General features: G+C 41.3%; 1 protein-coding gene across 6 annotated transcripts in view; it reads right to left on the bottom strand.

The window, feature by feature from the left end:
• The window catches only part of PTPRC (protein tyrosine phosphatase receptor type C), a 247,863-nt gene extending 221,217 nt beyond the window's left edge, over positions 1-26,646 (bottom strand). For all 6 annotated transcript variants that reach the window (XM_089688681.1, XM_089688682.1, XM_089688683.1 and 3 more), the window contains exons 1-2: positions 26,554-26,646; positions 26,368-26,466 (exon numbers count right to left, since the gene is read on the bottom strand). In XM_089688681.1, the coding sequence (XP_089544807.1) occupies positions 26,368-26,434 (67 nt within the window). In that variant the 5' untranslated portion in view covers positions 26,435-26,466; positions 26,554-26,646. The remainder of the gene's footprint in view (positions 1-26,367; positions 26,467-26,553) is intronic.
• Between the last annotated feature and the right edge of the window lie 590 nt (positions 26,647-27,236).

Below are 27,236 nucleotides of genomic sequence, written 5' to 3'. Positions count from 1 at the left end.
TGTGCTGTTTATTATTTCTTCTATTTTTCTTTGGTCTTCATTCTCCCTTCTCAGTCTCCCACCTGGTGTCATAAATTACTTTAATTGTAGTAGCCGCTCATGATGCAATATATTCCTTCTGCCACAAGAAGTGTCAATTCCAAGACTAAACCCCATGGGTGGGGCGAAACACATCAGTGGCATGGCTAGGACAGAGATAGATTGAGGTTACTACTACCCAGGGGCGGACTGAAAACTCATGGGGCCCCCGGGCAATAGGGGATCATGGGGCCCCTCGGTTCTTTGCCCAAACTCAAAAAAACCTATGAAAAAGGTATTAGGGGCATCTCATGGGGCCCCCTACTGACCCTGGTCTAGGCAGTGCCCGAGTTTCCAAATGGTCAGTCCGACCCTGCTACTACCCCTTTGATGCACCGTATTGCTTGGTGTGTGGCTCTTGGGACACATTACTTGCTCATAGATTTTGTATAGTGTTTGCAAGGACTCTTTGCCCAGCCAGCACCCGCAGCTGAACCCACCAAATTTGACTGTGGGGTCTAGAAGCTTATATTTGTTTCACGGAAGTGCCAATTAAGTGATCCCCTGTGTTCAATATACAGAAGGCAAGTTGCTGAAACAACACCTAGAAAGGACCAGCACCTACTGTATGTAGCACAGGCTACTACAGTGAATCTCTGCATCCCCACCAGCCCTGTGAGCTGCAGTATAGTGAATTAGATGTAACCAAGTTGAACCAATACAAGTAGAAAAAAATATAATTCATGGACTTACGTTTTAAGCCACCTTGGCCTTTAGTTTTGATATCCAAATAAATGATGGATGGATATTTACATTATCATAAAACATCTCCCATATACTAAGTAATAATGTGTAACAGAATGCCTTAACAAGCAAGAACATGTCAAGATAAAAAATATATTCAAGACAAATAAATATTGTAAAAATCTATAATTTTTCAGGTTGTTTGTAATACGATAAGGGGTGAGGCTTTTCTTACATGAGGAAATTATTTGCAGTTTGGTCTCTCACTTCCCCAAAGCTGAAGGTTTCAGACTATCGCTGAGAACTTGTCTCCATGACAACCTCCAATCTCCGGGAGACAGAGAAAGGTTTCTGAGAACCCATGTTTTATTTTCTCATGTGTGAAAAGTGGATATCTGCTTGGCTTAAAACCACATATAAACCTCAAATATGAACTCCATCTGATGTCAATAGCATGACAAAAGAACTATTTTTTTCTATTATTTTGACACTCTTTGGCCTTTTTAGGACAGAAGTGTTATAAGATTCTAAAATCAAGAAGAAATAGAATAAAACAGATATAACATTACTTAGAACTGTTTATCAATTGAAAATAAAAACTCTCTAGTATTATCACTGAATATTCATTTTACATTTTTAATTGTAACAGTTTCTGAAATTCGTTTTCACTGTGATTTTTGCACATTTGCTTTCTGTATCATATTTGTATAATAATATTTCACTTAACAATCTATAGGTTTCCATATAGCAGCTATTTATATGTCAGTACTGCAATATTTATGGTCCAATCACTAGCCAACCGTATCTTGGTAAAACAAGCGATCTTTATTTCTTCACAAAGGGCAAACAAAACAGCTTATTTTCAGGATAAGCCAACAAGACAGTCCATAACTCTGGTATAAAATGAAGCTTCTGCTTGCCGGCAGCATTACCCTGTCCCTCAACAAGGTTTAAAGTTCCCTAATCCATGGGTCCAGAAAAGGTTACAGAAGCCCAGTAGTGCCTCAGCAGATCTGAACAGCCCGCAGCTCTTCTGCCAAGTGTTCTCTGCTCCGCAGAACACCCCATCAACCTACTGGCTGCTTCCTGCCCTCTTTGGGTCTGACTTGCAGGTGAGTTTAATCTTGAGTGCTCCAAAACTGCTTTTCAAAAAATGTTTGTGTTATGGGACCATAACCCAAACAATGGTGCTAAGTATTTGCCATCTAGGACCCATACCTGGCATCCTGGACAGTACAATAAACAGCCATGATGAACCAGTACTATGATACAATCATCCAGGCAAAGTGCTTATAAAACCAAATAAGCTGTTAGTAGACTTTCAGTAGCACATCATGTATAGTGACCACTGTGAAGATGATAACTGACCACACAAAGAAGCTTAGATTGAAATCCTTCACTATAATTATGTATGTTTGAAAGGGAAGGGGACTGCATAGCTTTGTGACTACTCTTAATCTTTCGTGTGACTGCCATGAGCCATGTGACTGAGAAAAACCTATCACGTGACTTCTTCTAAAGTGTTACTAAACCCAGGATTTTGCATTTGAGTGCCCCAAGAGCAAGCAGCTTGTTTTGAAGGCACTCGGAAGGGGAGAGGGACAAGGAGCGCCAGCGGGGGACCCAAGAAGGGGAGGATTGGGGCTGCAAAAACATTGCAAAGAGCAAGTAAGTATGACATATTTGTTATTTTATTTAAAAAAAAAAGCAACACATCTTTACAACCACTTTAAGGCCTATGGCCGGGGATTTCAATAGTGGACCTACGGCCAGGAGATGGGTAGTTGTCCTATCAAAGAAGCTTTCTCAATTTGATGCTAACATCTACCCAATCGTAATCCCCCGTACAAGTGAATGATTGGATAAGCTTGGTTAGCAGGGGAATTTGGGGCAAATGGGCAGGAAAACTTTCAGAAAACTTTGTCTACCTTTTAAATATTCTCAAGTTGTAACTATGAATGTAATATCTCCCTATAAAAATGTGAATTTTTCAAGTATGCGATCTAGTGGGGTTTTGCTCATGTAAATACTGAAAAATATTGCAGATGGATTGGTTGTTAGAAGCAGCATCCCTATTTTCCTTTCAACCAGTTTTTCTAAGCCAACTTATTTAATATAAGCAATATAATAAAAAAAATATATATAATTAAAAAGCAGTACAGTACAGTCTGCAGCTTCAGCTTAGTTGGCCTACACTTTTTGATTGGTAATATTTCATCATGAACTTTGTAGTTGTAAAATGTTTGCCCTGTGTATATTTATAAGACCCCTTGCAATGCTCATGGACATCATCATTTACTGATCTTTATACTCAGACAGAAAGATCCTGAGTGAAACTGTTGCCTAAAGACCTTTTATAAATGCACATGCACAAAGAACTTAGTAAACCTGTAAAGGTGCATAAAGACCTTGTGTAAACGTGTATGGACATACAGAATCAAAATCTTCTTCTAGTTTGCAAAGTGTTCTGTTGTGCACATGTTATATCATTCAAATTGATATAATCTTGACTTATTTTTTGTATGTAACTATAACTTTACCCCATTTTACCCCCTTGGTGGCATTTAAGAAAGACTGCTCCCTGTGGGAGGAACAGGTAATGCACACCAAGGGGGACACAGACACTGCCGACTAAAGGGGACACAGTCTCTGACCACCAAGCGGGCTCAGACACCATCAAGGAGTGGCTCAGACCCTGACCACTAAGGGGGGCTCATACACTGACCACCAAAGGAAAGCATTGCAACTCTTACCCTTTCCCACTTTCACCCCCCACTCTCATCAGCATCTTCACAACCTAATTCCCTGGAAGCAGGTCCCATGATGCCAACAATGCCCACACATGTTGTGCTGACAGCGGAAGCTGGGTGTGTGGGCACAAGTGTTGAGAATTTAGCTGGGCATGCTGTTTCTCATTAGTGCAGATAACTGTCTGTCATAATAAAATCTGCTGCCCATTGGATATGTATCAGAGGAGTCAGTGGGAGGTGGTACAAATAGGCAGGTGGAAGTGGGAGGTGGTCAACTGGGAGGGAACCTGATAAATACATTTTCAACCAGTGCTCTATTTTACATCTATACACGTGTACTCTCCTGTGCATTTACTTGAGTATACACATGTAGATGTAAATTACTGTAGTCAACTATATAAATTTAGATTTTTCTATGGCTCTATACACAACACTGCTGTACTGATCCATACACAGCTATCTGCATTGTGTCATAGACAACAATGCATCTGTATTCAGATCCATAAAAAAATGATTTTTTTTACTGTCATGTGCAACTGAAGCTAAAGCTGTAATGATGAATAATCAGTAGCGCTTTCTGAGGCCCCATTCACACCTGGTTTCAGAGCTCCAAAATGCTCAATATCCAAAATCCCATGTATTTCAATAGTGGCTGTTCAAGAAACAGCGCTCAGTTGCCTGTAGCTTGAAGTCTGATGCTCCAAAAGCTACATGAGCTGCTTTTGAGCCAGAACTTGTTGCTAGGAAAAGAGCATGTTATGCTATTTTCTTCTTCATTAACATGTTCACCCCATTTTAACCCATTTATACAGTATGTTTTAACACCATGCTATTCACACATTTAGCCATGTGGATCAAAAGATTAAAGGATAAGTTCACCTTTAGATAAAAAATAATAAATGCACATTTTTTTGCAGGTAACATAATGTGCATTTATTATTTTTTCCAGCAGGAGCCTGTAAAGCATTGCATCAGCGATCAATAGATTACTGGTGCCTTGCCAGCCTCCTGCAGACCTGTCAGTATATTTGCATGCCTGTATAGGATGTACGAGCAAGCAGATACACTGACAGGAGGAAGAATCAATTAACTAACTCACCAGAGGGAGTGGGGGCCAGTGCTTTCATAAAATGTTACATGTTACACCCTGAATATAATATTCAATCTAATCTACGTAGACTTCCTACATAATTTTACCAACACACCCATTCCTGCAAAGTGCATATAGGTGGTGGTGGGTGCTGCAGTGGCCACCAGCTGGAACCAAGGGTAATCAGAGCAAGAAAATAAATTTAATCTCCAAACACGGAAAGATTTCTTCACAGTGAGAGCTGTGAAAATGTGGAATAGGCCTGGATTATTTCCTAGAAACACAGAATATAACTGTTGATCCAGGGAATATCCAGGGAATATCCAATTTATTTCGGGGGATCAGGAAGGAATTCTTTTCGTGCAGGAGCAAATTGGATCATGCTTTGCTGGGTATTTTTGCCTTCCTCTGAATCAACTGTGGGTATAGAATTATAACTTTTTTTTTTTTCCTAATGGTTGAACTGGATGAACTTTTGTCTTTTCTCAGCCAGACTAACTATGTAACTATGTAAAAAATATCACCAGCACACCATGGGTCTCCAGAACAGGCCCAAAGCTTTAATCAGCTATCACACCATTATACTAGAAGCAACATTTGGGAGCCTCACAGAATCCCTTCATCAGGCTCTTGATGATAAAACACCTTAAAAGTAATTCTCAGCAGATGTATCAATATAAAAGACTTCTTACAGAGTCCCTGCCCTAAGCCACGCCCCCTGACATGTTTCACCCCGAATGGGCTTTTTCTCAGAACAGGGTGGTTCACAATTTTTACACTTCCGATCTTGGCCATGGTAATCAACATCTGCCTTGACACATTCAATGGTGATTGAAGTAATGTGTCTGTGCTACCTATGTAGATATAAATGCAGAGGTATGTTCCTGACACTCATTAGATCTGAAGAAGTGCCTTGGTTGTTATGAAATGTATTTAATATTACAGAATAGGTCCAGTTGAATGTGACTAACGACTACAAGCTATACCATGACCTGGATAAATTTGAACCTTCACAGACAAAATGCGTGCTAGATTTTCATCTGAATGTGTTAATTGTGAATATTACAGGAAATGGAGGTTATACAAAAAAACAAAAGTGAGAAGATACTCTTTTAGCAGCTTGTGCACAATGTTGCAGCTTAAATGCAGCCAAACAGAAGAGATTAGAATGTCTTCATCTTTCATCTCCATTTGACAGTAACTCTGGATTAGAAATGCAGCCATTTTGAGATTCTCACGTGTTTCTAACCCATCTCTCGGGAAACAGGGGTTAACTATCAAAATGGATTTTAGATATTTAGACACAAGTATGAAATTGAAGAGGCCACCTTGTTTCAGAACTGTCGTACTGCTTGAAAATCACATTTGAGAGGTAAAAGGCCTGGGGGTTTTTAACCTAAAATAAAAGGCCCTTTTTACCGTTGAAAGTGGAGTTGATGCTGGCAGTGCCACATCAATAGAACACAGTCACATCTATCAGTCCGTACGGTACAGGAGACAATCATTCTGTGTGATGGAAATAAAGAAGGGAGAAGAAAAAAGTTTTCTGAGTGTTTTATGTGACAGTAGAGGGGAAAAAGGCAGTGAAATGACAGAGACGTGTTCTAGTGGCTTAGACACTTCAGAGTCACTGTCCTCAGTATTGTCACTAACACTAGAGCTGGATATTTTTCCAGACTAGTGGGCCATAATCAAAGCTGCTATTGTGGTTTAAATGGTTTAGTAAAATGTTTACATAAAAATATTCTCTGTTTGTATGATAATACAATTTTACTTGAGCATATCCCAATGGAAACAGTATGCAGTTCTATAAAAGGGAACTCCACTTTCTCTAAAATAAATAAATAAATAAATAAATATTTCCCATATATATACTGTGTGTATATATATATATATATATATATATATATATATATATATATATAAATAAAATACAGGTGAAACTCGAAAAATTAGAATATCGTGCAAAAGTTCATTTATTTCAGTAATGCAACTTAAAAGGTGAAACTAATATATGAGATAGACTCATTACATAAAAGCAAGATAGTTCAAGCCGTGATTTGTCATAATTGTGATGATTATGGCTTACAGCTCATGAAAACCCCAAATCCACAATCTCAGAAAATTAGAATATTACATGCAATCAATAAAACAAGGATTGTACATAGAACAATATCGGACCTCTGAAAAGTATAAGCATGCATATGTACTCAGTACTTGGTTTGGGCCCCTTTTGCAGCAATTACTGCCTCAATGCGGCGTGACATGGAAGCTATCAGCCTGTGGCACTGCTGAGGTGTTATGGAAGACCAGGATGCTCCAACAGCGGCCTTCAGCTCTTCTGCATTGTTGGCAATGCCCCATAGATTCTCTATGAGAATCAGCTTGCTCTGGGGACATTCAGCGAGGGGGGGGGGGATCCAGGAGCGACTGGGGGGGGAACCAAGAAGAGGAGGATTGGGGCTGCTCTGTGCAAAACCACTGCACAGAGCAGGTAATTATAAGATATTTGGTATTTGTTAAAACCAAAAATCTGAACCTTTTAGCATCACTTTAAAGTGCAGAAGTGAGTCTAAATCTGCTGTTTGAATGAAAGATAGGTTTGCTCTCGCTTTCGCTATGAAAAATACTACAACTCACCTCACCATAGCTTTAGTGCTTTGCTAATTTTTCTATATATACTGTGTTTATATATATATATTTACACACAGCAGGTACTAAGTGCACTCAATAGGACTTACAACTGGAGGAATATTTTCATTTTTAAGCAATGTCAATATTTCTACGGGGCACAATATATATATATATATATATATATATATATATATATATATATATATATATATATATATTATTATACAGTATTTATATAGCACCAAAAAGTTTGCTCAGCGCTGTACATTATAGTGGGGGACAGTACATGAGACAATACAGTGACAATACAATACAATACAATACACGAGGGGTTCGAGGGCCCTGCTCCTTGGAGCTTACAATCCAGGAGGGAGGGGATAGTGGTACAGGAGGAAAAGGCTGTGGGGGATGGAGTGGTAGGAGGAGATCGGCTGTTAGGTGAGGGCGGGGTAGGCTTCCCTGAAGAGATGGGTTTTCAGGGTGCGCCTAAAGGTGAGGAGGGTAGATGACAGTCTGATGGATTGGGGTAGTGAGTTCCAGAGGATGGGGGAAGACCTGGAGAAGTCCTGGAATTGGGCATGGGAGGAGGAGACCAGGGAACTGGAGAGTAGGAGGTCTTGTGAGGAGTGAAGAGTACGTGTTGGGTGGTATTTGGATATCAGGTCGGTGAGATAGTTTGGGGCAGTATTATGAATAGCTTTGTACATCAGTTTTAGTATTTTCAATTTTATACAATCGGAAGCCAGTGGAGGGAATGACAGAAGGGGGTGGCGGATACGGAATGGTTGGTAAGGTGGATGAGTCTGGCCGCTGAGTTCAGGATAGACTGAAACGGGGAGAGTCTGTGTTGAAGTAGGCCGGTGAGGAGGGAGTTGCAGTAGTCGAGTCGTGAGATAATAAGTGAGTGAATGAGTTATTTAGTAGTGTTTGGGGTTAGGAACGAGTGTATTTTGGAGATGTTGCGGAGGTGGAGCCTGCATGAATTTGCCAGCGATTGGACATGGGGCTGGAAGGATAGATTGGAGTCTAGAGTGACACCTAGAACTTTGGCTTGCGGGGTGGGACTGATGGTGGCGTTATTGGTCGTGATGGAGAGGTTGGGGGGGGCACGGGCTGGGGGAAAAACTAGGAGCTCGGTTTTGGAATGGTTTAATTTGAGGAAGTGGAGTTTCATCCAGTCTGATATGTCGTTCAGTAGGCAGGTGATTTATGTGGAGACTGAAGGGGTGAGGCGAGGGGTAGAGAGGCAGATTTGCGTGTCATCGGCGTAGAGATAGTAGTTGAAGCCGTGGGAGTGTATCAGTTGGCCAAGGGAGGAGGTGTAGATGGAGAAGAGAAGGGGCCTGAGAACAGAGCCTTGGGAGACCCCAACAGAGAGGGGGAGAGAGGGGGAGGTGGCAGCGTTATAGGTAATGCTGAAGGAGTGCTGGGATAGATAGGAGGTGAGCCAGGAGAAAGCGGAGTCTCTGATGCCGAGGGAGTGTAGTTTTTTAAGGAGGAGGGGGTGGTCAACTGTGTCGAAGGCCGCGGAGAGGTCGAGGAGTAGGAGGACTGAGTAGTGGCCATTAGCTTTGGCGGTTAGCAGGTCATTGGTGAGTTTGAGTAGGGCGATTTCGTTTGAGTGTAGGGGACGGAAACCAGACTGTAGGGGATCAAGAAGGTTGTTGTCATTGAGGTGGGAGCTTAGGCGATTATAGACCAAGTGCTCGAGGAGTTTGGATGTAAATGGCAGCAAGGAGATGGGTCAAAGGTTGTTCAGGTTGGTGGGGTCCAGGGAGGGTTTTTTGAGTATGGGGGTGATGTGCGCGTGCTTTAGGGGGGAGGGGAATGCGCCAGTAGAGAGGGAGAGATTGAAGATGTGGGTGAGGGAGTGTAGGATGGAGGAGGGGGGTGACCGTAGGGGTTTTGTGGGGACAGGGTCAAGGGGGCAGGTGGTGAGGTGGGCTTCGGAGAAGACCTTAGTGACCTCTTCAGTGGTAGCAAGGTCGAAGGAGGGTAGTGTTGGGGGGGTTTTAGTGTGCGGGATGTTGGGTGGGGGTCTGGGCAGTTGCGAGGTCAGAGGAGGGGAGTGTTGAAGCGGTTATCATGGGAGGGAGGCTAGGTGGGGTGGAAGCCTGAGCATTGGCAATGTCCCTAAGGATTGCGTTGATCTTGTTTTGGAAGTGGTTAGCATTCTCGTGGGCGGTGAGTGAGGTACTGGGTGGAGGAGGGGGGTAGAGAGTAGGGAGTTAAAAGTGGAGAAGAGCTGGCGAGGACTGGAGGAAAGGGTATTGATGAGGGTTACGAAGTAGGCTTGTTTGGCAGCATGGAGGGAGGAGGTGTAGGTGAGGAAGGCAGTTTTGTATAGGGTGAACGCTTGTTGGGATCTGGTTTTGCGCCATAATCGCTCCAGCGCACGACTGCGCCATTTAAGATTCTTGGTGTAATTCTTCTCCCAGGGTTGAAGCGGTCGAGGTCTAATGCTACGTGTGGTTAGGGGTGCTAAGGAGTCTAGGGCGGCTGAGAGCGAGTTGTTATATGCAGTAGTGGCCAGGTCAGGGCAAGACAGTGGAAGGTTATTGTCATAAAGTCGGTCAGCTGCAGAGTGGCGAGGGGCAGGGTTCAGGTTGCGGAAGTTACGGCTGGTGATGGTTTGATGTTTGGGGGGGAGGTGTTTGAGGACGAGGAGACGGAGAACGTAATGAGGTTGTGGTCAGAGAGAGGGAAAGGGGTGTTTGTGAGGTTGTGGGGGGTGCAGAGATGAGAGAAAACAAGGTCCAGGGTGTTCCCGTCGGAGTGGGTGGGGAACTGTGTACACTGTGTGAGTGCAAAAGAACTAAAAGAAAAGACCTTGTTTTCTCCCTAAGGATTGCGTTGATCTTGTTTTGGAAGTGGTTAGCATTCTCGTGGGCGGTGAGTGAGGTACTGGGTGGAGGAGGGGGGTAGAGAGTAGGGAGTTAAAAGTGGAGAAGAGCTGGCGAGGACTGGAGGAAAGGGTATTGATGAGGGTTACGAAGTAGGCTTGTTTGGCAGCATGGAGGGAGGAGGTGTAGGTGAGGAAGGCAGTTTTGTATAGGGTGAACGCTTGTTGGGATCTGGTTTTGCGCCATAATCGCTCCAGCGCACGACTGCGCCATTTAAGATTCTTGGTGTAATTCTTCTCCCAGGGTTGAAGCGGTCGAGGTCTAATGCTACGTGTGGTTAGGGGTGCTAAGGAGTCTAGGGCGGCTGAGAGCGAGTTGTTATATGCAGTAGTGGCCAGGTCAGGGCAAGACAGGCGAGGTAGAGTCAGTGGCTTGGATCCAGGTTTCGGTGACCGCTAGGAGGTTGAGGGAGTGGGAGATAAAGAGGTCATGGATGGCGGTGAGCTTGTTGCAAACCAATCGGGCGTTCAGGAGCGCACATGAGAATGGAGGGGTGGCTGTGGGGAACAAGGGGACAGGTATTAGGTTGAGGGGGTTGCGGCAGTTTGTGGAAGTAGGAGGGTGCCTAGTGGGTGAGTGAGGTGGTAAGGGACCAAGGTTCGGGGAGATGTCCCCAGCGGTTAGAAGGAAAAGAAGGGTGAGAAAAGGTGGCATTAAAGCGGGATGTGCAAGAGCGTGTGAGTCTGCATATACAGTTGTGGCCAAAATTATTCAACCCCCAATGCTGTAAAGGGGTTTAGGGACTATAGTGTACATTTGGAATTGTATTCAGAATCAAATCCTACAAGGACGTTGTAACTACCCAAATGCAACTAAAATGACATCAATTGTTTATGTAATACAGTAGTAAATGGTTCTTATGTGGTTTCTTCATTGCCACAATTATTCAACCCCTTAAAGACTACCACTCTGAAGAACAGAGGTTCATACAGGTGCTTTCCATCAGGTATTGAAAACACCTGTGGATGTCACCGAGCAGCAATCAAGCATAATAAGCACCAATTAGGCAGCTTTAAAATGACTGTGATACTCAGCTCCTTCTAGACATTTACTGGTGTGGTTACAAACATGGTGAAGGCAAGAGAATGGTCCAGGAAGACAAGAGAAGAGGTGATTTCTCTTCACAGGAAGGGCAATGGCTATAAGAAGATTGCAAAGATGTTAAACATACCAAGAGACACCTTAGGAAGCATCATTCGCAAATTCAAGGCAAAGGGCACTGTTGAAACGCTACCTGGTCGTGGCAGAAAGAAGATGCTGACTTCGACTGCTGTGCGCTACCTGAAGCGTAGAGTGGAGAGAAGTCCCCGTGTGACTGCTGAGGAACTGAGAAAAGATTTGTCAGATGTGGGTACAGAAGTTTCAGCCCAGACAATAAGACGCACACTGCGTAATGAAGGCCTCCGTGCCAGAACTCCCAGGCGTACCCCCTTGCTGTCTCCAAAGAATAAGAAGAGTCGACTGCAGTATGCCAAAAGCCATGTGGACAAACCACAAAAGTTGTGGGATAGTGTTCTGTGGACTGATGAAACAAAATTAGAACTGTTTGGGCCCATGGATCAACGCTATGTTTGGAGGAGGAAGAACAAGGCCTATGATGAAAAGAACACCTTGCCTACTGTGAAGCATGGTGGAGGGTCAATCATGCTTTGGGGCTGTTTTGCTTCTGCAGGTACAGGGAAGCTTCAGCGTGTGCAAGGTACCATGAATTCTCTTCAGTACCAGGAGATATTGGATGGAAACGTGATGCAGTCCGTCACACACCTGAGGCTTGGGAGACGTTGGACCTTTCAACAGGACAATGATCCCAAGCATACCTCCAAGTCCACTAGAGCATGGTTGCAGAGGAAAGGCTGGAACATTTTGGAGTGGCCATCGCAGTCACCAGACTTAAATCCGATTGAGAACCTCTGGTGGGACTTAAAGAAAGCAGTTGCAGTGCGCAAGCCTAAGAATGTGACTGAACTGGAGGCCTTTGCCCATGAAGAATGGGCGAAGATACCCGTAGATCGCTGCAAGACACTTGTGTCAAGCTATGCTTCACGTTTAAAAGCTGTTATAACTGTAAAAGGATGCTGTACTAAGTACTAAGATTGAATGTCACTTGGGGGTTGAATAAAACTGATAATGCTGTGAGCACAGAAAAGACATTTGTGGTTATTTCATTATAACTGTTATGTTATATTTGTCTGACCTACAAGTGCCTCTTTAATGTAAATGTAAGCAAGATGACTGAATGATCAAAAGCAATGTCAAACTGGCCAAAACACTCAATTTCAGTGGGGGTTGAATAATTTTGGCCACAACTGTATATATATATATATATATATATATATATATATATATATATATTGCTGGTAGGTAATTGGATCCTGTCTAAATTGGCCCTAGTATGTGCATGTATGAATGTGAGTTAGGGACATTAGATTGTGAGGGTTAAGAACTGATGAGAATCTACAATATATATATGCAAAGCGCTGCGTAAATTTATGGCGCTATATAAGTACCTGTAATAATACATTTATTTATTTTGAACTAAATTATTTTAATATAAATTCAGTTATATTTATGCCCAACTTCAAACCCATCAATCATTATGTTCACAGTAATTTCATGTTACATATTGGGCTAACAATATTTACATTTTCCAGCACAGCTGTTGACACTAAAATCAGGAACAAACTTTCTCCTAGTAGAGAAAGCTACTGATGTAAGAATCTAGGATAGATACCTCACTAAAAGCACAAGTAAAAATACAAAAGCACTTTTAGTAAATTAGTAAAACTTAGTACACACGATGAGAACATTGGATGAACGATCGTCTGTTTTGTTTTGGGTTTTTTTGTATGCTAGTCTTAAACCTTAGATTGTATGCCCCTTGAGGGTTAGGGACTGATGTGAATGTACAATATGTGAATGTAAAGCGCTGCGTAAATTGACGGCGCTATAAAAGTACCTGAAATAATAATATCAAAAATAAATAAATTGCTAAAGTTATGAAAATTCTTCTCACAATGATGTAATGTATTGTATTGTAATGTATTCTTTCATTTCAGAGCATGTGCTGCCTTGGTCACTCGATTTTTTTACGGACCAATACTGTACTGATTAAACGAAGATCGTTCCTTCTGTTATTGTATGAAAAAAAAGTCATACTTTGGATAACTTCGCATGAACTGTCGTCATTGGCTCTCGAAAGCTGTGTACTAATGATCAGATTATCAGACGATTGATTCAAAAACGGTATTTTTAATCCTTTTTTCTCATTAGGTGTACTAGGCATAAGGGTGTCACAACTGTGGCCCAAGAAGTGTGCATCACATACAGGTATCTATGTTTACACAGCTGTCTACACCTATGCCTGAGATTATCACTTAGAGCAGTGTTTCTCAACCTCTTTTGAGTCAAGGTACTCTTTAAAATTATGGACAGTCCCGAGGCACCCTTTTAAATTATGGACAGTATTGAGGCACCCTTTTAAATTATGGACAGTCTTGAGGCACCCTTTTAAATTATGGACAGTCTTGAGGCACCCTTTTAAATTATGGACAGTCTTGAGGCACCCTTTTAAATTATGGACAGTCTTGAGGCACCCCATTATAAAATGCGGTGCCTCAAGACTGTCCATCTTTCTAAAAGGGCACCTCATTCTAAAATGTGAAAAACTATTCTAGTTTTATATAACATAGTAACATCCACACATGTAGGACACCCAACATTAGAGGTGATTTATTCTTCCAAAGCAAATACACTTTTGCACACTGGTGCTGAGTAGTATTCCAGTGTTTCACTTCTCTCTGTTTTTCTCCATCACTGAGCTAATGTGACCCCAGCACTGATGGAGAGGGGCAAGGGAGGGTCAAACTAGGATGCTGTGCAGACAGCTGACATCCTCCTTATCAACTGATGATGGTTGATAAGGAGGATGTCAGGACGCTGACAGCTAGAAGGTCATAATAGTGCACAATGAAAACCTATGGCTTTGTGTAACTAAAAGGCAGACTTGTTCCACACGCTGGCTTGTAAACAAGTTTTGAGCAATTTGTTTACATTTTTCCAAGGCACCCCAATTAAGAAAGGCTGAGTTAGACAGACAAACATAATATAAATGTACCTATATATATTCAATGCAAGTCAGAAAATTATAAATGACGCGCTAATTGCCATTTTCAGGTACTTTATATCCATACCAGAAATTTTTTTGAGAAAACAGATGCCATTAGGTAGTGGTGGAGAGTGCTGGACACAAATGTTCATGTTATCAAAATATAGAGAAAATCATTACAATTGGCTCACCAATAGGAGGTCCCCCAGGAGTGCATTGAAAAGTCTTAATTGTTTGATTTGTTACAAAAAGCAGGGCAAAAGACAGCCAATGTGTTTTGGGGGCCACGCAATCCCCGTTCATCAGGGTTGAGTGAAATGGCAGAATGTTAAATGCACTCAAAAATACTTCTAAGCAGACTGATCTGCAAACGGAAGGGGTTACAAACAACAGTCAGTGCTGGTGTTCATAGCAGAAGCGACAAGGGAGCGTCACTTCTACTGTGAACACCAGCAGTGACTGGTAAAGAAGTAGAACGTGTAACAGCACTCTTTGTCTCTGATGATCAGGCTGCCTGGTACTGGGAGGGTGGGACTAGAGTCGGGTGGGATAAGGTCTGGATCAATGGAGGGAGGAAGTAGATCAAGAAAATAAGAAGGGCATAGTATGGCTTTCCGCAAGCGGTTGAAACCAAGGGAAATCATAGAGATGAGAACTGCATAGAAGTCTCTGCAGGTATGGAGTTTTTCAAGTCTTGTCTATAGGTTTCTCCCTGGGGCCAATCTTAGGGTACAGTGTCGAGTGAGTGGTGGGATTAGAGGCCATATATATTTGATGTACTATGATACCTGACTCCTGCATGTACGTTACCCACCCCAGATCCCTGCACTATGAATGGTACTCCCGTAGCCGCTTGCACTATGTAATTTACCCACCACAACCCTTGCAGTATATACCTTACCCAAACCAGACCCCTGTACTATGAAAATAACCCAACTCATACCTCTGCACTATGTATGGTACTCCCGTAGCCACTTGCACTATGTAATTTACCCACCCCAACCCCTGCAGTATATACCTTACCCAACCCAGACCCTTGTACTATGAACATAACCCAACTCATACCTCTGCACTATGTATGTAACCCAACTAAGCCCTCTGCACTATGTTTGTTACACACTTCTGACTCCTGTACCCTGTACATAGGCTCAATTTATAGCCCCTCCCACTTTTAGCACAGCTTTTCCACACCCACTATTTGTTGTGGTGTGCATAGTTACAAGCTTACTGGATTTCTAAAAGGATCAATAAGTATTTTTCTGTACTTGCAGAATTTTTAAGAGACAAAACATGGGAAAATGTGAATTTATTAGAGGGAAGTCCTACATTTTTTTTAAACGACTTCAATACTGGGCACTTTTACCCCATTCCTGCCCAGGCCAGTTTTCAACTTTCAGCACTTTTACCCTTTGAATGACAATTGCGCAGTCATTCAATACTGTACCCAAATTACATTGTTATTATATTTTTAGACAGCTAGGGATTTAATTTGCTGGTATTTAATCACCACTGGGTTTTTTATTTTTTGCTAAATGAAAAAAGACCAAAAATTTTGGGGAAAAAAGGTTTCCTTAGTTTCTGTTATAACATTTTTCAAACAAATAATGTGCACTGACGAGGCTGCACTGATAGGCACTGATGAGGCTGCACTGATGGGCATGGATGAGGCTGCACTGATGTGCACTAGTGGGCAATGATGAGGCTGCACTGATGGTCACTGATAAGGCTGCATTGATGTGTACTGATGAGGCTGTATTGATGTGTACTGATGAGGCTGCACTGATAAGGCAGCACTGATGGGCACTGATAAGTTGCACTGATGGATACTGATGAGGAGGCACTGATGAGGCTGCACTGATGAGGCAGCACTGGTAAGCGACACTGATGAGCATGGATAACCTGCACTGAAGGGCACTGATAACCTGCTCTAATGAGCACTGATTGGCACTGATGGGCATGGATAACCTGCACTGAAGGGCACTGATAACCTACTCTAATGAGCACTGATTGGCACTGATGGGGCTACACTGATAATCAGGACACTGATGATAAGTGCACTGATTATTAGTGTAAACAATGTACTCCTGTGCCCTGTCAGACATGCCGGGTATCGGCTCTCCTTTCTTCACACAGGGCCAGCATGTTAGGAAAGAAACCGATAACCAGCAAGTCTATTTACATGTGATCAGCTGTGATTGGACACAGCTGATCACATGGTAAAGTGCTACTGTGATTGGCCCTTTACCATGATATGTGATCAGCTGTGTCCATAGGACACAGCGGTCACAAAGTGAGCCCGATGCATGCCCCAGGGGGTGAGCAGGAGGCACGCATATAGGATGTCCATGGACGTCCTCCCAGAACTGGTGAGCCACACTGTAGCTGTCTTTCGGCTATAGCCTGGTCGGGAAGAGGTAAGATGTTTCCCTGACATACTTTTTAAGTCCCAAGGTTATGAGCAATGCTCTGGGCATGGAATAAAGAGAGGTTTACAGTGAGTAGGACTAGAAATACCTAGCCTTTTAATTGACATATCTACGATTACCAGCCACAAGGAGATTTTCAGTGATGTTTTAACTGACACACTGTACTATGGTTGTAATGGTTGTAACAAAAGCCCTGGATGAGATTGTTTTATTTTGTATATGCATTTTAATTAATTTAGTTTTGACTTATATGTCCATTTATAGTTTATGACAAAAAGAAACTTGCTCAGGATGTTGGTATTTTTCATTTGCACCCAGCACATTTGCAGATTACTCAAAAATAAAATATAATTCACACCAAGCTGCCACTTCCTTTCTGACATATACGAGATGAATGTAATCTTTGCCGCATATACTGTAGATGGAAAATTAATGTAGCGTGTTCATTTTACCGGGCAAAATATTACACCTTAAAGTTATACTACAAGTTAATTTTTTATTAAAATGAAAAAAAAATGTTTATACTTACCTGCTCTGTGCATCGATATTGCACAGAGTGGTCCCTTACTTCTGCTGTGGCAGTCCCCCCCAGTGCTGTACTCTCCTCCTTTCACCGGATGCCTCCTTAGCAAGCCAGGTCCATAGACACATGCAGTGCCAGTGAGCCATGCCCTTTCTCCCTTCTCACAGGGGTGTGAATGACAGCAGCAGGAGCCTATGGTTCCCAATGCTCTCAGTATCTCCTGTTAGACCAGGAAGTGAGAGGAGTGGTGCTGCAGCCAGGACAGTGCTGGAGCCATGATAGGAATCGGATAAGTGTTCAGGGATGGAGTGTGGGGGGGGGGGGGTTACCTTAATGCAGAGAATGCAGTAAGGTAAAAAAAATTATAATAACTTTACAACCACTTTAATGCCATAAAGATATGGTTATGTTGGTTATTGAATAACATTTTTTTTTGCATAGAACTAGAATAAGTACCTGTTTTGACACCAGCCTTCTGTAATCCTCTGTACAGCAGAAGCTGGAAGCACTCTGGACTAATTAGGTGCTATTACTTTGTGCTGACCTGGGGTGAACAGAGGGAAGGCCTCATGAGTGTACTATTGCTCCTTCAGAGGCAGGGGCAGGCCCCAATCACGCCATATTTCTTCACTGTAGCATAGTCCGTAAACTGGTAAACTGTACAGGATGAATTGGGTGGCTGGGTCACAGGGCTGGTTGAACAGAATTACATATTCATAAAATATATAAGCATGCAGCGCTGATAATAGAAAGATAATGTAAAACACATATAAAATATAATATAGGCAATAAGTTGTGCTCTGTGGCGCTGAAATGGATAATGTTATAATTATGATAAAAGCAGCATCAGTAACCATACATATAAATAAGCGCTCAATGGCATTGCAAATAATGACACGTGAAAACGTCCAGTCTCGACGTCATAAGGTGCATATAGTGATGAAAAATAAAAAGTTCAATAGTAGTACAATGGTGACAATCTGTGATCGTGGTGTTTAAAAGGATGAGTGCAGACTGCACTAACCAGAAAGCGCAAATTAGTGCGCATTTGAGTAAATCAAGACCAACTCCTGGTCATCAACATCTGGAAACTGGAACAATGGGGGTCATCTGGCAAGCGTCAGCTAAGCAGGTAGCACACCATCAAGATATCCAGGCACCAGGGATACACTCTCCCAACAGCAGGGGGAACCAGACACGCAGGTAATGCAAGGTCACCAGGGTTCGCCTTGGGGGGGCTCGTAATAAACGAGCCAAACAGAAGAAATTCCAATAGTGTAGTCATTTTATTAAAGTAGGGGTAATAACAAGGCAAGAAAGCACACTCACATGTTGGTGAATGACAATAACCAAAAAACCAAAATGGCCACCAGCGGTCCACGTGGGCCGTGCGGAGTGACGTCACAGGGTAGGTGCTCGTTTATTACGAGGCCCCCCCCCCCCAAGGCGAACCCTGGTGATCTTGCATTACCTGCTTGGCTGCACTCAATTGTTATCAATCTGATGCCGGCATTCTTACCTCGGCTCCTGTATGCTGGTAATCAAGATTTTAGAACGTAAGTGTATGTTTAATTGGTGTCTTTGTGGTTTAACTAACTTCTGAACCTTCCACTCTGTACGTAACACATTCCTGAATCCTGCACTCTGTGTGAAACGCACACCCGAAACTTGCACTCTGTATGAAACACACTCCTGAATCCTGCACTCTGTACGTAACACACTCCTGAATCCTGCACTCTGTGCGTAACACACTCCTGAATCCTGCACTCTGTGCGTAACACACTCCTGAATCCTGCACTCTGTGCGTAACACGCTCCTGAATCCTGCACTTTGCTTAATACAGTCCTGAATCCTTCCACACTTTGTGTAATGCACTCTTTCACAGTTTGTGCAAAACCATTTGTAATGGAAGCGTTGTTTTTTCTATTTTAACCACTTGCCCGCCAAAGGATTTACCCCCCTTCCTGTCCAAGCCATTTTTTGTGATACGGCACTGCGTTTTTTTAACTGACAATTGCGCGGTCATGCAACACTGCACCCAAATTAAGTTTATGTCCTTTTTCCCCACAAATGGAGCTTTCTTTTGGTGGTATTTGATCCCCTCTGAGTTTTTTATTTTTTGTGCTATAAAAAAAAAGACCGACAATTTGGAGAAAAAAAACTATATTTTTGACTTTTTGCTATAAAACATGTCCAGTAAAAAAATTTAAAAAATCAAATTTGGTCATAAATTTAGGCCAAAATGTATTCTACTACATGTCTTTGCTAAAAAAAAATCCCAATACATGTAAATTCATTGGTTAACATGAAAGTTCTAGCATCTATACATTTTTTTGTTTTATACTAGTAATGGCTGTGCTCAGCGACTTGAAGCGGGACTGCGGTGGGCATTCTGACATGGGGGAACTGACTGTCACTGACATCCCCAGTACAGGGGCGGACTGACAACTCATGGGGCCCCCGGGCAATAGGGGATCACGGGGCCCCTGTGTCCTTGCCCAAACTCAAAAAAGCCTATGAAAAAGGTACCAGGGGCATCTCATGGGGCCCCTTACTGTGCCTGAGTTTCCAAATGGTCAGTCCGCCCCTGCCCCAGTGATACTAATACAGTGATTAGTGCTAATAAAAAGCACTGACACTGTACTAATGACACTGGGCAGGAAGGGGTTAACATCTCGGGCATTGAAAGGGTTAACTGTGTGCTGTGTGCTGTTTTACTGTGTGTGTGTTTTACAGTGTAAGCACATTACTTTGTATCATACTGCTATGCAGAGCAATACAAAGCAGTGTGCTGGAGCTGACAGGGGAGAGATCTGTATTGTTTACATTCAGACCTCTCCCTCCGTCAGTGATACTCGGCGATCGGCAGGTGTCGGTGGGGAATCACCGACCAGGACCCGGTGATCAACAGCTGAAGCCACCAATGGCTACCCAGAAATGCGAAATCACGTATATACACATGATTTTGCACAGCCCTACCGCCCTGTAGCAGTGTTTCTGGTATAGGGTGGCGGGCAAGCGGTTAAATGACTGTGTTGGAGTTGGTATCCGTGAGACTCTTGCTTGTGGCACAGCAATCAAAGCATATTTTATAGGTACAAGGAAACCCAGGTTTTGTTGTACCATGCCCCTTAGGCCCCTCCCAATGTTTAGCATTTCGCCACACCAATTTTTGCCATGGCGTGCTACGCACATTGCAGGTCACTTCCTCCCTCAAGTGTTCCTCATTCTGAAGTTCAAAATTAGGAAGTATGACTAATGTCATACATCCCAGGAGTCTTCAAGCAGGGAGGAGGAGTTTTCTCAGCTAAGCACACCCCCTTGCATGCATGATTGAGCTAAGGGCAGATAGGTTCCAAGAAGAACATGCTACATGAATCATCTGCCCTTACTCAAGATGGCCATAACCAGAAATGATAGGGGTATTTTTTAAAGTAATTTCTCAGCAAAATAAAGCATGAAGACATGGATGGGCAAGTTTGCTTTGAATATCAAAAATAATAAATGAAATAGCGTTTTCGGTTAGTGGTGCTCAGATACAGTGTAGTTCTGCTTTAAAGTGGTTCTAAAGGTACAATGTTTTATACCTTAATGCATTCTCTTTGCACACAGCTTCCTATCCCCCAGCCCCCTCTTATAGTACTTACTAGAGCCAAATCTAGATCCACTGCTGTCCACAAGAGCAGAGGCTCTCTCAGCTCTCTCTCTCCTCACCAGACAGAGAGGCAGCAGCAGCAGTCATTGGCTCCTGCTGCTCTCAATCACAGTCAGTGAGGAGGAAGCAGGGCTGAGCAACTCTCTGTGTGTCAATGGACACACAGAGCCAGATTGGAAGTGAGCACACATGAGTGCCCCCAAAGCAGCTTGCTATGGTGGGCACTCAGCAGAGGGGAGGAGCCAGGAATGCTGGCAGGGGACCCAAGAAGAGGAGGATTGGGGCTGCTCTGTGCAAAACCATTGCACAGAGCAGTTAAGTAAAATATGTTTGTTATAAAAAAAATTGCCATTACAATTACTTTAAATTCAGGTAGTTACTGTATATGAGTTGTATTTAAAAGTTCACTAAATTATTTTATATGAATACAGAGCCACATTTGTTGGTAGTTTTTTTTTTTGCCAGAAGTTCAGCTCTGATTAAAATCAAGAAATGCCAGCCACAGACGTTTAAGTCAAAGCAATAATAAACCCCAAACCAAAAACGGAATGTATTGCATCTTAGATATGGGGGCTGCATCAGTTTTCCTTTCCTTTTTTCTTTATAATTAACAATTCTTATTAAACTTTTTGCATGATAAACAACAGAATAGTATACATTGTATTCTACAGTAGAAAAGTAATGCTCTGGTGATAAGCACACATGTCCAAAGAACATGAGTATGCACTGAAATGAGAATCTCTAAGTATCAATAAGCAGATATTAGCAGCAGTCAGGTATATTCAAGCCCGCCAAAGGACAATGAAAGCAGTATATCTTTTTTTAGGCTTTTATCCATCTGTTTTCCCCTAATCATCTGGCCAGTAACACACCTCCTGTATTATACAGACACCACTCTGGATGAATGAACACAGGGGGCAAGTTTGCACAACATCATTGTCACCCTGGGGCTAAAGGGGGGTGTTAGAAGTACTAGCAGATTTAAATACAGCAACAAATTGAAGTCAAACTCAAGCTAATACTTTGCAATCATTTACAGCAAACATTTTGTTCCCTTTGGGATTAAATGTTTTACATCCCAGTCAGTGTTAAATGGTCTGTATAATCCCTGTAACTCCAATAGAACTTTTGTGTTGAAAAACAACAGACTTACTGGCAGGATCGCCAGATGAAAATAGAAGGAAGACTAAAAAAGGAGCCTAATACTGCCAAGATCAAATAGAAACAATTTTATTCTTCAAATTTCAAGCAATACTACTTTGAAGATTGTTTCTTTTAACATTCTGCTAAAACTTTGTGAAGTAGTACTGCTTTGAGCTTGAAAAAGGAGACATACCCTAAAAGCTTGTCCTAAAAATTGAACTGTATGTTAGTGCAAATAAAAAAAGTATCACTACCAGTAATCAATTGTTTCTGTTGCAAGTGCACTAATACGGCTACAATCACCTCAAGCAAGAACATCGTGAGAGAATGTATGTGCCAAAAGTGCATTGTTTTGATAGCTTTGGAGAATACTTAAATTCTGAGGTTCCATGGTAGGCCGTATGGAAAAGGCTTAATCTTTATCTTTGAATTTTTACTGCGTAAATCTTATTTCATCTGAGAACAATATCACACAAAAGAGCATGTAACCTGCACTTGGTGTAAAATATTACATTCACCAGCAATGAACCCAAAAATTTTCAATATTTCCCATGCATATAAACATGCAAGCAAGTATTGAAATTTGCAATCACAAATCATTGCGTTCTAGGACTCTGTACTTAAATACAGGGCCTTGAAAAAGTATTCATACTCCTTGAAATTTTCCACATTTTGTCACGTTACAACCAAAAAACATAAATGTATTTGATTGGGAGTTTATGGGACAGACCAACAAAGAGTGGCACATAACTGTGAATTGGAAGGAAAATGATAAATGGTTTTAAAAAATGTTCACAAATAAATATTTGAAAAGTGTGGCGTGCATTTTTATTCAGCCCCCTTTACTCTGATGCCCCTAAATAAAATCTAAGTAGTAAGTAGAGTCCACCTGTGTGTAATTTAATCTCAGTATAAATACAGCTGTTCTGTGAAGCCCTCAGAGGTTTGTTAGAGAACATTAGTGAACAAACAGCATCATGAAGGCCAAGGAACTCACCAGACAGGTCAGGGATACAGTTGTGGAGAAATTTAAAGCAGGGTTAGATTATAAATAAAAATCCAAAGCTTTGAACATCTCATAGAGCACTGTTCAATCCATCATCCGAAAATGGAAAGAATATGGCACAACTGCAAACCTACCAAGACATGGCCGTCCACCTAAACTGACAGACCAGGCAAGGAGATCATTACTCAGAGGAGCAGCCAAGAGGCCCATGGTAACTCTAGAAGAGCTGCAGAGATCCAAAGCTCAGGTGGGAGAATCTGTCCACAAGACAACTAATAGTTGTGCACTCCACAAATCTGGCCTTTATGGAAGAGTGGCAAGAAGAAAGCCATTGTTGAAAGAAGGCCATAAGAAGTCCCATTTGCAGTTTGCTAGAAGCCATGTGGGTGACACAGCAAACATGTGGAAGAAGGTGCTCTAGTCAGATGAGACCAAAATTGAACTTTTTTAAAAACAAATGCTATGTTTGGTGGAAAACTAACACTGCACATCACCCTGAACACACCATCCGTGAAACATGGTGGTGGCAGTATCATGTTGTGGGGATGCTTTTCTTCAGCAAGGACAGGGAAGCTGGTTAGAGTTGATGGGAAGATGAATGGAGCCAAATACAGGGCAATCTTGGAAGAAAACCTGTTAGAGTTTGCAAAAGACTTGAGACTGGGGAGAAAGTTCACCTTCCAGCAGGACAACGGCCCTAAACATACAGCCAGAGCTACAATGGAATGTTTTACATCAAAGAAAATTCATGCGTTAGAATGGCCCAGTCAAAGTCCACACCTAAATCCAATTGAGAATCTGTGAACTTGAAAATTGCTGTTCACAGACGCTCTCCTTCCAATCTGACAGAACTTGAGCTATTTTGGAAGGAAGAATAGGCAAATATTTCACTCTCTAAATGTGCAAAGCTGGTAGAGACATCCCTAAAAAAAAAAGACTTGTAGCTGTAATTGCAGCAAAAGGTGGTTCTACAAAGTATTGACTCGGGGGGCTGAATACAAATACACGCCACACTTTTCAGATATTTATTTGTACAAAAAACCATTTATCATTTTCCTTCCACATCACAATTATGTGCCATTTTGTTACATAAAATCCCAATAAAATACATTTACATGTTTGGTTGTAACATGACAATATGTGGAAAATTTCAAGGGGTATGAATGCTTTTTCAAGGCACTGTATCTCAAGCCCAAAACTTCAATAGATGCCAATGCTTTCCCCAGTCTCAAAACTGGTAACAACTTAATATAAACTATACTGTAGGTATAGAAGGGATTTTACACCTACCTAAAACTAAATATATTGTTTTACTTTTGCAATGGTATCAATGCTACCAAATTGTTAAATTAATATTTAGGGACACTTAGCTGTGATAGTATACAAGAAGAATCGTTAAGGAAAGGTAAAGTCCACCAATCCTATCATATCATTTGTAATGTAGTGTACCTCTATAATGTATTAACAAGCAAATTAAAATCCCATAGTTAGATCGAAATAATTGAATGTAAACATCTAAAAATAGACATTCTATTGGGAAGAAGCTTAATGTTCATAACTGGAGAAAGACCTCTAAAACCTGCCAGAGCCTTAGGAAATTACCTACAGTGTATGGATTTGTGCTTTTTCTAAAATAAGCCAGGAATAAAATATTACTGTGTACATTTGTGGGCATGTGTTTACTTAGATAAAAAAGGAATTTAATGAGTTTGTCAGTTTATGCATTTTGTTTGATGCCAATTTTTAAACATATTACTTTAAAAGAAATTTGCAAAATGTTTTTGCCTTCTATACACCTATATTTATTTAAAACATTTTTTATCCATAAATGAATGTTTAAAAGCACTTTCATGGCATTAAACCTGAATCTATGTTTATTTCCAATAAACATATGGCATTTGTGGACTGTTGGCTTGGATGTGAACCCATAATATTGAGTGTCAAACTGCAAGAAGGTTTCAATTAAAAACTTAATTCAACGAATATGAACAAATCAATGCTGGAGGCACAAACATATAGTACACGTTAAGCCAGTATGTGAAAATTTAGAGAATGAGGTTAGGTGTATCTCATTTTTGTCTCATACACAAGTGTTTAGTGTACAGCATTTATAGGTGCTTTTGCCTAAAAACCTCAATTGAGCAGTCTGGGTGCAAGTTTTAGCAGCCTTCCTAGGGACAAGAGTGTGATTATACAAAGTTATTCTCTCAATCTGGGACATGCCACAGTTTTTATACAGAGTAGCACACAAAAAAAATCTAGCTACATTTTAGATTATGTTTCAATTTATCACTCCACAGCAGCCATTTTCAACCCTAGGGTTCCTCAAGAGGTTTCTAGGGGTTCTTTGAGGTGTGGCTGGTTGACCTCTCATTTGATGGTGCCTGCATATTTCCAGGGCCATTGTCACTTGGCAAAGCAAGCAGCTTGACATCAATGATCTATTAGGTGTCTGCAAGGGTGGCATTCTGACATCCACTATAAGAGTTGCATTCTTTCTATTTACCCAATATAATGATAATTTTACCCACTTTTCCAGTTGACCCCAACATAACTAGTTGGTAAAGGTTCCCTGAAACCTGAAAAGTATTTAAGACAACCCTTTGCATTAAAAAGATTGAGAGGCTGCTTTACATAGTCAAAAAAGTAAAAATACCTACAGGTTAGTTCATAAATCTAATGCGGGAGTGCCAGGGATTTGTGCTTGTTATTAACAAATATGTAAACTTTCTTTTTGCTTGTCATTTACTGGAACTGGATATTGACTATATTTATTTAGATACAGGGTATATTCAAATAGATTTGGTTCAGTACTTTCTCTAGTCTCAAAACTCATCACACAAAATTACTGTAAACGTAGTCATTGATCACCATATATACAGTGAGATAACAAATGTATTCCTTTGTGGAATTTGTGCTAATGTATTTAGCCATATATGTGCTTAAAAAAGTGTTTCTTGCAAAATCTAAGGATATGCATTCAGTAAATATATATAATAAGCCTTTATCCAGAAAGACATACCTAGAATAGAATTATCCTCCTCGGGTTTTTTCCAAAACAATAATGAATTAAATCTGAAATGTTCTTATTGTTGCCTACTAGCAAACACTAACTAAATATTAACAATATGACTCAGTACTTTGCATGCAACATTGAAAACTATTCCCCCCTTCCATTCAATTTTCGAGTATACATTGAATGATAGTGGGCATCACTGCCAAGCTCAGTAGTCACCAATGGTCTGTCTTCAAACCCTGCTGAGCAAACTTAACCTCAGATAACATAGTGCATCAGATAACGATACTAAACCAATTTAGCTCTTGTATACAACCATTTATACATTAATTCTTATAGTAATAGATCTCTTACCTGAAATGACATTATTTTGGTCCCATAGAAGAAATCCAATCACCAGCAGCTTTATACACCAATTCATTGTGATACAAGCCCCAGCGTGTTTGTCTGTCCCTATAATTTACACAAACCAGTAGATATCAGGTTAGGAACTCTGCAGAAGTTGGAGATAGGTATTAGAGAAGTAAGGCTTTTACATACGGTGTAACTCTTATCTATCCTCTTGCAGCTTCCTCTGTGACTTAGAACTGTCTGTATACCATGCTATGAAACTATGAGAGCAATGCCTAATTTGTCCTACCTACTTCTTTAAACCTTCCAGGAAGTTGGTTTTTCAAACTGCGCTGTCATTTCCTTAGCAGAATTATGAACCATGAATATACACAGAGAATAGCTTAATAACAGTCAAGAAAGGCAATGCAGTTAAGTCATATCTTGCTGGGATCCTAAGTACTACTGTGTCATTTTTATGGGAGTTCAAGTGTTGGTGAGCCACTACAAGAGCCAATGTACAGTATTATTTCTTTCATAGGAGTGAAAGCATAGTTATTTCAGTATTTAAAGGGTTAGGCGCCTACTGGTATTCTAGCAGTTTTGCCATGCACCAGGACTGATGCACCTAACAGAATCTTTAGGCTGATGTAAACTTTCCATGTGCCTCTAAGACCCTGATATTTCTAATTTAAACAATTTGCAAACTTGTTGAATGCTTCATAAATGGCTAGTATCAGCAAAAATGTGTTTATGGGGTACCATTAAAGAATGTAGTGCTTTACACTACTGATCTCACAAGACATACTTTGAAAAGTCTGAAGATACGTACTGTTAAATGCCAACTCTTGGCTTTGAATAGAATGGGAAAAGGTTAGAACCTATATGAATTG

The sequence above is a fragment of the Staurois parvus genome, unplaced genomic scaffold (genome assembly GCF_062004578.1).
Source record: "Staurois parvus isolate SC_StPar_1 unplaced genomic scaffold, SC_StPar_1.0 ptg000450l, whole genome shotgun sequence".
NCBI classification, from domain to species: Eukaryota; Metazoa; Chordata; class Amphibia; order Anura; family Ranidae; genus Staurois; species Staurois parvus.
The sequence above is the reverse complement of the archived record's forward strand: the minus strand, read 5'-3'. Positions and strand labels throughout refer to the sequence as shown.